The 14,099-nt window shown below is 48.0% G+C and overlaps 1 protein-coding gene across 1 annotated transcript in view; it reads left to right on the forward strand.

The window, feature by feature from the left end:
• TNRC6B (trinucleotide repeat containing adaptor 6B) overlaps positions 1 to 14,099 on the forward strand; it is an 84,171-nt gene that overhangs the window by 35,472 nt on the left and 34,600 nt on the right. Inside the window, exon 2 of the mRNA XM_069967199.1 lies at positions 1,873 to 1,960. Within this exon, the coding sequence (XP_069823300.1) occupies positions 1,873 to 1,960 (88 nt within the window). The remainder of the gene's footprint in view (positions 1 to 1,872; positions 1,961 to 14,099) is intronic.

The following is a 14,099-nucleotide window of genomic DNA, read 5'->3' on the forward strand; positions in this document are numbered from 1 at the left end:
AGACATAAAATCAGGGTGCTATGATGCATCAATATTTTGGGAGGTAAATGTCCCTAAGAACATCTCATTTGCAAAGAGCTATTTTTTTCAGCTATAGCTTTTGGCGTAAAACAAAAAATGTAAAGTTTTCCTATCTCAAATGCATAAAGGCTTAGAAAGCTGAGTGTGCATGTGTTTTTTAATGGAAAATTGGGGGTGGGGGGAGTCCTGGAAACTGCCGGCACAGATATGTATATATTGGGTTCTGGGATATGTCTATATCTGTGCTGTCAGTTTCCAGATCACAAGCAGCAGTGTATACTTACCATCCACACTGCATGTGATCAGGCATATCTCTCCAGTCTTCCAGCTGTATCTTCAGGCCCCGCTTCCTCCAGCTGTCAGTCATTTTGGAGGAGACTGAGCCTGAAGATACAGCGAGTAGCCGAAGATGGGAGAGCATCCTAATCACAAGAAGTGCGGGTGGTAAGTATACACTGCTGCTTGTGATCTGGAAACTGACAGCACTGATATAGACATATCCCAGAATCCAATATATAAATATCTGTGCTGTCGGTTTACCTTTATCGTTATCGGCCACACATAAACCTGTTTACACAGGAAGATGTGCGGCCAATAATACATTTTAAATCTGCTCAAAAGATCCGATCAGCCAAGGATCAGGCGTTTATTTGCCCGTCCTCAGCTGATCGCTGACACTTTTACACAGGCAGATTATCGGCCGCAAGAGCCTTTCTAGCAGCGCTCCTGGCGATGTAAAAGGTCCTTTAACCGGTGGATTCTTTGACAGCAGCTTATCATCTCCTTCTACGATTATTGGTTTTATAAAGTAGTGCTAGGCCTTTTGGTAAAGTACTGCATTGCCTTTTATAAATGGAAACCTTCATAGATTGGGGTCGTCTTCAGGAAACTCCTCTTAAATGTACGGAGTAAAGCAAAAAAAATGTAGGCATGTGATTACTGTACCATGGGCCTCATCAAGCCTAGCTTCTGCAAGCAATGGATAGAGAAGTCTGACATTGATGAATTGGTCTAATGTACGATCTAATAGCTTCTTACAGTCTGAGCCATTTAGCAGTAGGCTATTGGGCAGCAACCACTGCTCTCTTGTTGGAGTATCGCCAAAAAGGTTGTGGAAGTATTATAAATGTCCGTAAATATGAAAGCAATGTGATTTATCTTGGCATTGATAAAAACTTTTAAGACGTTCCTCTTCCCATCTTCATTATGCCTTCTCAAAACTGGAATGTATATCATTGCGGAAACATTACTGCTAGATGCCTATAATTTTTTTTTATGTGATTGATTGCTATCAATATCTAATCAGTGTGTCTGACACCCCAGCCCCTTAGTTCTTTGCTCATATCTCCATTTACTGTGTACGCAGGCAGCGCCGTACATTTTGTAGTGGTCATGCAGTTTGGTTCCCATAGAAGTGAAGGCACAATAAAATGTACAAAGCTGTGTGTGTCTGGTGACTTACACAATGAAATACTCCTGGAAAGCCTCTTTAACCTCATGGTTTTCAGTAGAAAGATACATTAGTAGACATAGATCATAATGTCTATCAATAGCCTCTGAACAGTTATTTTTTTTCTTATTTTGATGATGGTATCGAGACCCCTGCGACTTATTCCCTTCTAAGCATCTATACATACAGAATTATTTGTTTTATAAAAAAACAATACAAGCGAAAGCATACAGGCCGTAGGTCAGCAAACTATATAGCAACCTGCGACAACCAAGAATAGGCTCTGTACAGGAAAACAACGTACATAGGAACATCATATAGACTGCAGTAAGTGAGTATGCTGTAAAAATCCACCATTTAGAGATGTTTCTAAACGTTGCCCTCACTTTTTGCATTTCCAGAGAGAAGGAGCAAGAAAGGGAAGAACAGTTAATGGAAGACAAGAAAAGGAAGAAAGAGGATAAGAAGAAGAAAGACGCTGCTCAGAAGGTAGGCTCCTGTGCCTGACAGGCTGCTTATTAAAGGGGTTATCTAGTACTACAAAAACATGGCCACTTGCTTTCAGAGACAACACCTCTCTTGTCTCCAGGTCAGGTGTGTTTTGCAGTTAAGCTCCATTCACTTCAATGGAACTGAGCACCAAAGCCTCTCTGGAAGAAGATGGGCATGTTTTTTTAGCGCTAGATAACCCCTTTAAGGTTTCCTCTCCAAGAATCTAAACCCGAAACCTCTGCTCATCTTTACAGATCTTTTGGTTTTAGGTTCTATTCACATTAGCGATATGTCTTCCGTTTATAATGGAGCTGTGGCAGATCTATTCCCAGAAAGGCATTCTAATGTGTGTTCAGACCCGTACCGATCATGAGAATGGAATGGGAGAAGACTGCACTAAGCACAGTCCACTCCCAGCTCTGTGTCATGTGATGAGTCTGGCTCCCAATTTAAAGCGCAACTATAATTTCAGTAGCCAAAAAATGAAATTCCTCAAATAAAAAGCCCTCGTGTTACCTTTTAAAAAGAGCCCTGCGTTGATAGCATGTACGCTCGCTGAGATATCCCCAGTTGTTTGGCTCAGAGGAATAAATGAATTTTTCTTCTGGCTGAGAGAAAGTGGGCGTGGCCTATCCCTCATCTCCCTGGCTGCGTCTCTCCATTTACTGAGCAGCACCTTAGCAGATGTATCACACATAGCAGGATCAGATACAGCCCCAGCATACAGTATCACAATGTAAGATTAGATACAGAGCCCCAGCAGATGGTATCACACACAGTGGGATTAGATACAGTCATCTGCTCTCATTACACTGTATGATAATGTCAGGCATGGAGGTGGGGGCACCTGCTGCAGACATCTGATAGTGAATGTTCTATGTACTATGGAAGGACTACAGCTGTGTTGTGCTGGGACTTGTAGTCCTCCCCTCAGTGTCTCACCCACTCTCCCTCATGCAGTACTTTGGAGTGATGGTGGCACTGGAAACACTTGTCTCTCCATCCAGCTCTTCCCCTGCGCTGCTCCTCACACACAACACCCTCAGCTCTGCTTAGTCACCTCTGTGAGGGGAGGGGGAGGATGTGCTGCTAGGAGGTGAGGGGAGGGGGGGAGGAGGTTTTGTTTATGTGTGTGTCAGGGCTGTTATCTGATCCTCCTGTCAGAGTCCTACACTCAGGACTGATCTCCAGGGAGGGGGCGTGTCCAGCAGGAATGCAGAAATAAGTCAGAGCCAGAGAGGGCTGTAAGGGCATAGTTAGCCTTATGTATTTAAAAAACTGTTCATTTTAGGTTATTAATGTGTATTGCAAAAAGTCTTATGACTATTTTGCTTTAAGTCTATGGAGCCCGACTTTTTTTTCTTCTTCTTCTTCTGACACAGCAGGGAGCGGTTCGCGCTGCAGCGCGTCCTCTTCTGCTCATTCTCATGATCATTAGGTATCTGAACCCTCAGACCTGGACCGATCAAAATGTCTCTATGACATGTCTCTATGACATGTCTCTATGACAAAATGTCTCTATGACATGGCAAAAGTTTTTTACGTTGATGGGTACACTGTAAAAGTCGTGCATGGTTGCATTTAAAACATTTTCTGCACAAAAAGGCTTCAAAACACTTGATAATTACAAATTTGTGCTTAGAAGCTACTACTCCGCTCTTCATTCTGCTAAACAATCTTACTTTACCTCTCTCATCTCTTCTCTATCCCATAACCCAAAACGTCTCTTTGATACCCTCAACTCCATCCTCAAACCCAAAGTTCAGACACCCGTAACTAACCTCTGTGCTGAAGACCTAGCATCCTACTTCAAGGAAAAGATAGATACCATCCGTCAGGAGATCACCTCCCAGTCCCAAAGAAGTGTTGATCCCATTCCCTCTTGTATTTCCTCCTTCCCTCTCAGTATTTGAACCTGTAACAGAGGAGGAAGTCTCCAGACTCCTCTCCTCCTCTCGTCCCACCACCTGCCCTAGTGACCCTATTCCCTCACACCTTGTCCAGTCTCTCTCTCCTGTTGTCACTACTTACCTTACTAAAATCTTCAACCTCTCCCTCTCCTCTGGCATCTTCCCCTCTGCTTTCAAACACTCCATTATCACTCCATTACTGAAAAAACCCTCTCTAGACCCCTCCTGTGCAGCCAACTATCGACCTGTCTCTAATCTTCCTTTTATCTCCAAACTGTTGGAACGTCTGGTCTATTCCCGCCTAACCCGCTACCTCTCTGACAACTCTCTCCTTGACCCCCTTCAGTCCGGTTTCCGTCCTCACCACTCTACAGAAACTGCCCTTACTAAAGTCTCTAACGATCTCCTCTCCGCCAAATCTAAAGGTGACCATTCACTTCTCATCCCCCTGGACCTATCTGCAGCTTTTGACACTGTAGACCACCAGCTCCTCCTCTCCACGCTCCGCTCTATCGGCCTCAAGGACTCTGCTCTTTCCTGGTTCTCCTCCTATCTCTCCGACCGCTCCTTTAGTGTATCACTTTCTGGCTCCACGTCATCTTCCCTCCCCCTTACAGTTGGGGTTCCTCAGGGATCAGTCCTGGGCCCTCTCCTTTTCTCACTTTACACTTTACCCATCGGACAAATCATCAGCAAGTTTGGTTTTTAGTACCATCTCTATGCTGATGATACCCAGCTATATACCTCCTCCCGTGATATCACCCCCGCACTTCTACAGAACACCAGTAACTGTCTGTCTGCCGTCTCTAACGCTATGTCCTCCCTATTCCTAAAACTAAACCTTTCTAAGACTGAGCTTCTTGTCTTCCCTCCCTCTGCTAAACACCCTCCACCTGACATCTCTATCTCTGTCTGTGGTGCGACCATAGCCCCTACACAGCAAGCCCGCTGCCTTGGGGTTATGTTTGACTCAGATCTGTCCTTCACTCCTCACATTAAATCTCTTTCATGTTCCTGTAATCTGCATCTAAAAAACATCTCTAAAATCCGTCCCTTCCTTCCTGTCGAATCTGCTAAAACTCTCATTGTCGCTCTGATTCATTCCCGTCTTGACTACTGCAATTCCTTACTAATCGGCCTTCCTTCCTCTAAACTCTCCTCTCTCCAGTCCATTCTCAATACAGCGGCCAGGCTCATCCCCATGTCCAGCCGCTATACCAATGCCTCCCCCCTGTGCCAGTCACTACACTGGCTCCCTGTTAAACATAGGATACAATATAAAGTCCTCCTGCTCACCCACAAGGCTCTCCACAGTGCTGCACCTCCATACATCTCCTCCCTCATCTCTGTCTACCGCCCTACCCGTGCCCTACGCTCTTCTAATGACTTACGACTAACAACCACCTTGATCCGCACCTCTCACTCCCGTCTCCAGGACTTCACCCGAGCTGCACCAGTTCTATGGAATGCATTACCCAAGACTGTCAGACTCACCTCTAATACACAAAGCTTCAAACGTGCCCTCAAAACACATCTGTTCAAACAGGCTTACCAGGTTCCCTAATTTTGACTCAACCCTCAACCCCCCCTCCACACACACACACACACACACACCTCCACCGCACACACACACACATACATACACGCGCACACACACACCAAGCATTTAAGCACTTAGACCTGTGCATGCAGGCATTGGCTGGTGACAGGTTCACCCCCCCTTACCCGCACTGCCTTATTTATAAAGATGGCCGGACCATAGTAACAATGATGCACTTTGCCCCTCTGCCATTTTGTCTCGCACCCTCTCCTGATAGTGTGTAAGCTCATGCATGCGAGCAGGGACCTCACTCCTCATGTATGGATAATTATATGTATCTCTGTAATGTCGATTTTTTTTTTTTGTCTATGTATGTACCCCCAGAATTGTAAAGTGCTGCGGAATCTGTTGGCGCTATATAAATAAAAATTATTATTATTATTATTATTATTATTATTATTATTATTATTATTATTATTATTATAATGCTCAAAAGAATCTCCATAAAAAACCCTGCATGTGACACATTGGTTGGTATGTGTGACTTTAAAGGGTGCCAGGGTGACACTCCACTTTCCTAGCTCAATGAACAGTCCAGTCAGCATGATGATTTCAGCTCCTGCTGTCCTCATGCGTTACATCAGAGCACTGCACCAGTGAGAGAGTCTGGCACAGGATGGACAGTGAGCGGAGTGTTAAAATGTCAGCATATTGTACGTGCCTGTAGGTCATCTCTTCCCACTGGTAGGGATTTATATAATTGTTTGTGCAGTGTTTTTACACACTCTGCACAGAAAATATACAAAAAAGCATTTATACTTTGAATCCCTCTAAAAGCTATATATTATGCTCTATCTGCCCTTTTTTTTTTTTTTTTTGCATTAGAGGAGTTTTATGATTTTTCAAAACATTTCCTCCTCTTCCAAAAGCAAGGGTTTCCCTGTCACCTATAAAAAGGGGAACACAAGGGACCATCATAAACACCCACATTAACTATCACGGTATCATATACATGTGTATAATATTCAATATTGCATTGATGCTGGTAACAACTGGTGTCAGGTTTACAGATTTGTAATTTACTTCTACAGTATTTAAAATTTGGATGTTTTCCAGTAACTATCAGCTGCTGTATGTCCTGCAGGAAGTGCTGATTTCTTTCCAGTTGGATACAGTGCTCTCTGCTGCCACCTCTGCCCATGACACAAACTGTCCAGAGCAGTAGCAAATCCCTATAGAAAACCTTTCCTGCTCTGGACAGTTCCTGACATGGACAGAGGTGGCAGCAGAGAGCTCTGTGTCAGACTGGAGAGAATACAGCACTTCCTGCAGGACATACAGCAGCTGATAAGTACTGGATGACTTTAAATTTTTAAATAGAAGTAAATTACAAATCAGTATAATTTATGGTGCATTTACACAGATTTATGTGTCAGATTTTTTTAAGCCAAAGCCAGGAATGGATTTGAAAAGAGCAGAAATCTCAGTCTGTTCTTTATGACCTATTTTCTGTTTATGGTCCATTTCTTGCTTTCGCTTTAAAGATCTGTCAGACCAATCTGTCTGTATAAACGCACCATTGCTGAGACAAGTGGATTTGAAAGATTATTTTTTAACCCCTTTAAAGCTGTGTTCACATCTTGTGATGGTGTCACAGTAACATTGCGTTTTTTAGCCTCAGTTTCCAAATTTTTCTAGACATATCATAGGCCCATAGCTATCCACATGGGAGCAATAACTTTTCATTTTGGCATTATTGTTTTTTTGTTTTTTTTTTTGTTTTTTATTATCTCCGTAAAGTTTTGCATTTCTTAGAATGGCAATGAACCAGTTAGTATTCCTTTTGGTGTCTAACCATTTAATATATGTATACTTCATGTGCATAGGATTTGTTTGTTGCTTTTGTTCTATATTTTGCATCTGCAAAGGCATAAGGTTTCCTTTGATATGCACCATATTGGCTGTAGATCAGGTGTGTCGAACTCTCAGCCTTCCAGCTGTTGCTTAACTACAATTCCCATCATGCCTGGACAGCCAAAGCTTTAGTAGGATGGGAATTGGACTTTGCAACAGCTGGAGGATAGGGAGTATTACACCTGTGCTGTAAATGTATCCCCCCCCCCCCCCCCTTGCCCCGTATTCCTGCATGTATAGTGCAGCCTTGCTCCAGTTGCATAAAAGAGGTTGGGGGAGCGGGAAGCCATATTCCTTTCTGCCCTGGCCTGTACTGTAATTTAATTCATATAGCTATAATTATGTATAGGAGAATGGTTAGCCACAAACCTGTTATGTAAGTAATGAGTTAACCTTCACGTCCCGGCTGTGGAGCTTCTCAGAAGTCTGGTTCTTAAGTTTGTGTGTGTGTGTAAAATACCTGCGTCTTTCCTGCATTCACTTCCTCTCACAATCCTCCTCCCCTCTGGGACAAGCACTTACAGGCCGGCCCAAAGCACTTTGGCTCGAAAACCACAAATTCATTGATACAAAGCCCCAGTCCTCAGCCTGATCCCTGACAAGTAATGGCCGAGTCCTATCCAGCCTGTTCCCTAAAATGATTCTTCACTTGTGTGTCTCTCTCTCTCTCTCACTCACTCACTCACTCACACTCTCTCACACACACACACACACACTCTCTCTCTCTCTCTGCCTCTCTCTCTCTCTCTCTCGCTGCATTCATAACAAAAAAGCTGGGGACCCCCTGCAATCTCTTACTTGTCCCCTATTTAATTGCCAATCTGTTTTTGCAAAAAATTTTCATGTTTTTGCAAAAAACATGGAAAAACATTTGTTTGCATCCGTTTTGATCCGTTTTTCCATTGACTTTCATTATAAAAAGTTGCAAAACGCATCCTTTTTTACCGTACACAAAAATGTAGCTGACCTTATTTTTGTGTACGATGCATTTTTTTTATTTTATTATTTATTTTTTTTTATAATGGAAGTCAATGGGGAACGGATGCACACAAATACAATTTTTTCTTTTTTTTTTTTTAATTCTCAATTTTATTCCTTTTTCCATTTTATAAAACAAACAAACAAGCAGGGGCAACAGCACCACCTTTACAAAGAGGCGCAGGCCCATAAATTGGACATGCAAATACAGATGAATCAAAGAACAATCATATGTCAACAGAACACAGAGCGTCCGCCGCTCCCAGTGGGTGGTAGTGTCGGCACTTACTTAAAAATAAGGGAGTGAGCTAGCGCTCAATCAAAAAGATTCCTAAAAGAAACCGGGGGGGGGGGTAGAGAGGGCAAAGAGTGAAGAAAAAAGAGAAGAGGGGGAGGAGGAAAAAACGGGGGGGAAAGCAGGCGGGCCCCCATGTCAGAGGGGGAGAATAGGGGGGGAGGGGGGAAAGAAGGGGAGAGGAGGGGGCAGTCCCTCACTGTGCCATGAGACTCCGGAATTCAGCCGATTCAGTGAATTGATCCCAATAATACCATGTTTTGTAGAACTGAGAGTCGCGGCCATACAACTGTGCCGTAAGGTCCTCCATTCGTTTGATCTCTTCCACTTTATGTACCCACATAGAGGTGGTGGGGGGATTTACTTGGCGCCAGAGAGCCGGAACGCAGGCCCGGGCCGCATTGACCAGGTGTCGGAGCACAGAACGACGGTAGGATTTGAGGGGGATCTCCGATAAATGCAGGAGAAAGAACGATGGAGAAAAGGGGAGCCGACGGTCGGTGAAGGTGGAGATGATGCGCCACACTTCCTTCCAAAAAGGCACCACCCTAGGACAGCTCCAGAAAATATGTAATAGGGAGCCCTCTCCACCACAGTTTCGCCAGCACAGGGGAGATACGTCCGGGAAGATCCTATGCAGCCGGGTAGGAACCCGGTACCATCTGGAGAGAAGCTTATAACCCGCCTCCTGGAGACGAGAGGAGATGGATGAAGAGTGCGTACAGGTGAGAACCCGCTCAACCTGTGTCGCCGTGAAGGTAATATTGAGGTCTTCCTCCCAAGCGGTGAGGTATGGGAGTGGTGGCTGTTCTGGTGGAGAGCCCAACATGGCATAAATGAGAGAAAGAGTGTGGCGTAGAGGGTCGGAGCCCAAGCAAAGAGACTCAAACTGAGTAAGTGGCCGTGTAAAGCATGAGGGGTTAGGGAGAGACCGGAGAAAGTGGTGAAGCTGGAGTGCTCTCCAGAATCCAAGAGGTAAAGGATCAGTCAGGTCATTGAGCGCAGAAATGGAAAGCCAGGTCTGACCCGTAATGAAGGAGGAAGCCCGAAAGTTGCCCGTTCGGAGCCACGTGCGGAAGACCGGGTCCTCAACACTAGTCGGAAAGGAGGGATTACCTAAGACGGGAAACAGAGGGGAGGGATGTGGGCCCAAGTAGCCCGAGGACAGGTGTTTCTGGCAGACTTTTAGGGTCGGAGCGATGGTAGGGTGTGAGCTCACTAGGCTGGAGGCGCCAGGTAGCCACGGGGCTGCCAACAGGGAAAGAGGGGACAACGCCATTTCCAGGCACACCCATGCTTTCGTGGGTGCATGGCGGTGCCAGTCAACCACTCGAGAGAGGTGGGCCGCAACGTAATAGTGGTAGAGGTTAGGAAGTCCCAATCCCCCCCTTAATTTAGGCCGGTTTAAGACTAGCTTTGCCAGTCTGGGCTGCTTATGTGCCCATATGAACCTGGTGAGAATGGACGAGAGTTGCCGGAAGTAGGACATAGGCACCGCCACAGGTAGGGCCTGGAAGAGGTATAATAGGCGAGGCAAGACGTTCATCTTGAAGATCGAACAACGCCCGAACCATGTGAAGGTGCCCTTGTGCCACCGCAGCAAGTCTGCCTCAATGCGCCGAAGCATAGGTGGAAAGTTTGTCTTAAAGATGTCCGATACTGACGGCGTCAGGTGGATCCCTAGATACGTGAGAGATGAGCGAGCCCAGCGGAAGGGGAAAGAAGATTCCAGCACGGAGACCCCGGCAGCGGGAAGGGTGAGGTTGAGCGCCTCAGATTTCTGCAGATTGATCTTATAATGAGATAGGGCCTGGTATCGCGAGAGTTCTGAGAGGAGGTTGGGGAGGGACACCGAGGGCTGTGTAAGGAAAAAGAGAAGATCATCCGCATACGCCGCTACTTTGTGTACCCTCTGACCCACAGATATTCCAGAGATGTCCGTATTATTCCTAACGTGTCGGAGAAAAGGTTCCAGTGTCAGGATGAAGATGAGAGGGGAGAGAGGGCATCCCTGCCGCGTGCCATTTGAAATAGGGAAGGAGGTTGAGAGAAGGCCGTTGACCGAGACCTGGGCAGTAGGGTGAGAGTATAAAGAGCTAATCCACTCCATCATATGCGGACCGATGCCGATATGTCGGAGGGTGGAGAAGAGAAAAGGCCAGCTGACTCGGTCAAAGGCCTTCTCCGCGTCAGTAGATAATAGAATGGAAGGCAGGGGTGAGGAGCGGGCGTAGTGAATGATGTTTATTGCCCTAGTAGTGTTATCTCGGGCCTCTCTCATGGGCATGAAACCAACTTGGTCTGGATGTATAATGGGTTGGAGGAGGGGGGTCAGGCGAGCCGCGAGGATCTTGGAGAAGAACTTGAGGTCCAGGTTTAGGAGGGAAATAGGCCGATAGTTTTGGCAATGGGAGGGGTCTTTGCCTTCTTTGGGAATTACAGAAATGTGGGCACGGAGAGAGTCGGCAGGCAGGATGGAACCGGTGGAAATGGAGTTGTATGCGGCCAGGAAATGATCTTTTAAGAGGGGGCCAAAGCACGTATAGTAGGGTAGGGTGAGACCATCCGGGCCAGGAGCCTTTCCGGAAGGGGAGGTCTTAAGAGCCCATTCCCATTCCGCGTCTGTGATGGGGGTTTCAATGGAGGAGATGCTGTCCTCGGGAAGGGGGGGAAGGCCAGAGTCCCGGAGGTATGCGGATATCGAGGAGTTGAGTGTCTCAAGATCGGCACGCGTTTGGGTGGGAGCAAGGCCGTATAGATTCACGTAGTAGGCGCGGAAAGCTTCAGCAATTTGGGGGGTTAAAGAAAGTTTAGAGCCGGAGGCCGAGGCCACCTGGGGAATAAAAGATCGGGCTCTTTGCGACCGCAAGGCCCGAGCTAGAGTCTTGCCTGGCTTGCTGCCGAACTCAAAATAGTGACGACGGCAGCGCGCCAGTGAAGCCTTTGCGTTCGCAAAGGTCAGATCCCGCAGCTTACCCCTTAAAGTGGCGAGTTCCATCCCAGTATCTGCGGCAAGTGACCTCTTGTGTTGTTTATCTAGTTCCCCGATTTTGGACAACAGGGCCTTTATCTTGGCAGAACGGTCCTTCTTAAGGCGGGTAGCTAACTTAATAAATGTGCCCCGGATGAAGCACTTATGGGCCTCCCATACCATCAGGGGAGAGGAGTCTGCAGTGGTGTTGGTGGCAAAATAATTGGTCAAGTCTGTGCGGATGTTAGCGAGGATCCCGGGATCTCTGAGTAGAGTATCGTTAAGTCGCCAACGCCACGTTCGGGGTTGCGGTGGGTTGAAGGCCAGGGAGATGGAGATCAAGGCGTGATCGGAAAAGGAAATGGGATCAATAGTGGTAGCTGTCACGTAATCAAGGTAAGAGTGAGAGAGAAAGAAATAGTCAATGCGCGAGTAGAGGTTGTGGGGGTTGGAGAAGAAGGTGTAGTCCCTATCCCGGGGGTGATGAAGCCTCCACACGTCCATCAGTTGGTAGGAATGTAGAGTTAGTTTAGTGTGGCGAAGGGACGAGAAAGAAAGTGAGGAGCGGCCTGAGGAGGAGTCTAGAGTCGGGTCTATTGCCATGTTGAAGTCGCCACCGAGAACAACCATACCCTCCAGAAAATCCTCAACTCCGGCAAGACAGCGTTCTAAGAAGGCTGGCTGGCCTGAGTTAGGGAGATAGGCTGTGCCAAAAGTGCATAACGTACCTGCCATTTTACCTTTCACGAAGAGAAATCTCCCCTCCGTATCCGACACCTGATCAATGAATTCCCATGGGGCAGTGCGAGAGAATAAGATGGAAACCCCTTTCGTTTTGGAATCGGGTGAGCAACTATGGAAGACATCAGGGAAATTGCGGTCCGTCAATTTCTGTATTTGGTCCGCACGAAAGTGCGTTTCTTGGATGCACGCCACCGAGGCTCGTTTGGCCCACAGAAGGCGCAGCAGCGATGAGCGCTTCTCCGGAATATTCAGGCCCTGTGCATTGAGAGAAACACACAGAACCGAGGACATGGCTCAGTGAGGGGCAGCCGAGGAGGGAGAAAAATAAAAAGAAAAGAGAGAGAAGGGAAGGGAGGTGGGAGAGAGAAGGGAGAGAAGTAGGGAACGGGGAGGGAGGGGGAACCGAGGCAGAAGGGCAGGGGCCCACACAAGAGGGGAAAGAGAAAACAACTACGGGTATCAAAGACCCAAACACTAGATCTGGCAGGGGCCGATGCGGTCACCAGTCAGAAACCAGTGGAGAGAACTGGCGAGGAACGAGGAGGAGCAGGCCAGGTGGGGGAGCTCGGGCAGAACGCTCCCGAAAATGAGGTAACTAAGGGATCCAGACTGTAACCAGCCGGTATGGTGAAGTCGAGGGTTCAGAGGGGAGAGAGAGGAGGGAGCCAGGAAACCCCAGGAGAATGCCAGGGAGTGGAAAAAGGGAGAAGGAAGAGTGGGGGTACAGATACACCCCAGAGAGGGCACACACTCATATGAGCGGCATCGACTCGGGGTCTGCGCATGCCTGTACACCGAGCCAACCACTGAGGGAGGAGGAAAGTCGTCATATCCTCGGCGAGTCCTGCAAAAAATCAACAGTTAACCAGGGAACAAAGTACCAGGGATAGGAAGGGGGGGAGTAGGAGCCAGGGAGGGGCGGGTCGTGGAGGGGGGAGGTTGGGGGAGAACAGCTTAAGGAGAGGGCAGGGGGAGGCGGGGAGAGGGGGGATTGGGGGAGGAGGGGGGGAGGGGGGGCGGGGGGTGGGAAGGATACAGCAGCATACAAATAATCATCCGACGGTGGGATACATGGATACCCTATACGTAAAGGGGGGTGAGAGTCATAGCACCGGATATCACCATGTTGCCGTTGTCCCTATGATACGAGAGTCTTTGGTATCCCCAGCGTGGCCATCGCTCGATGCAGAGATGGGGTGACAGCAGATGCCGAGCCGCGTCAGATGCGGGGGGACCGGACTGTGAGGCAGGGCGGGGGGGGGCGGGGGAGGGTCGGGCATGAGTCCCCAACTGAGAGGCGGAGAGGTAAGGCACAGGGCGAATGTAGAGGGAAGGAGGGGGAGGAGGGGGGGGGGGGGGAGGGGGGGAGGGAGGGGGGGAGTGAGGGGAGAGAGGGGGGGGGAGGGGGGGGGAGAAGGGGGGGGGAGAAGAGGCACTGGCAACTGAAACTGTGGCATGCCGTCACCAACAACTGTAAAGGCCATGTGGAGAGCAGTCCCACGTCTAGTCCCCAGGTTAGTAGAGGAGAAACTGGAGAAGCCGTCGTCGGAGGGTGACCAAACGTGCCAACGGGGGGGGGGGGGGGGGGGGGAGGGAGGCTCAGTAATAGCAACAGCAATCCAACAGGGCCCCCTTTGGGGCTAGTAACAGGGTAGAAAAGGCATCTCTCCCTTATCGACTTCTTGAGGTGGTCATGCACCAACACTGGGTAAGCAACCTGCTAACCCCCTGTTAGCTGGCGAGTCCATGGAATAGCGTGGGGCAGTCAGTCTCGTGGCCAGCTG

Source organism: Dendropsophus ebraccatus, chromosome 4 (genome assembly GCF_027789765.1).
Source record: "Dendropsophus ebraccatus isolate aDenEbr1 chromosome 4, aDenEbr1.pat, whole genome shotgun sequence".
NCBI classification, from domain to species: domain Eukaryota; kingdom Metazoa; phylum Chordata; class Amphibia; order Anura; family Hylidae; genus Dendropsophus; species Dendropsophus ebraccatus.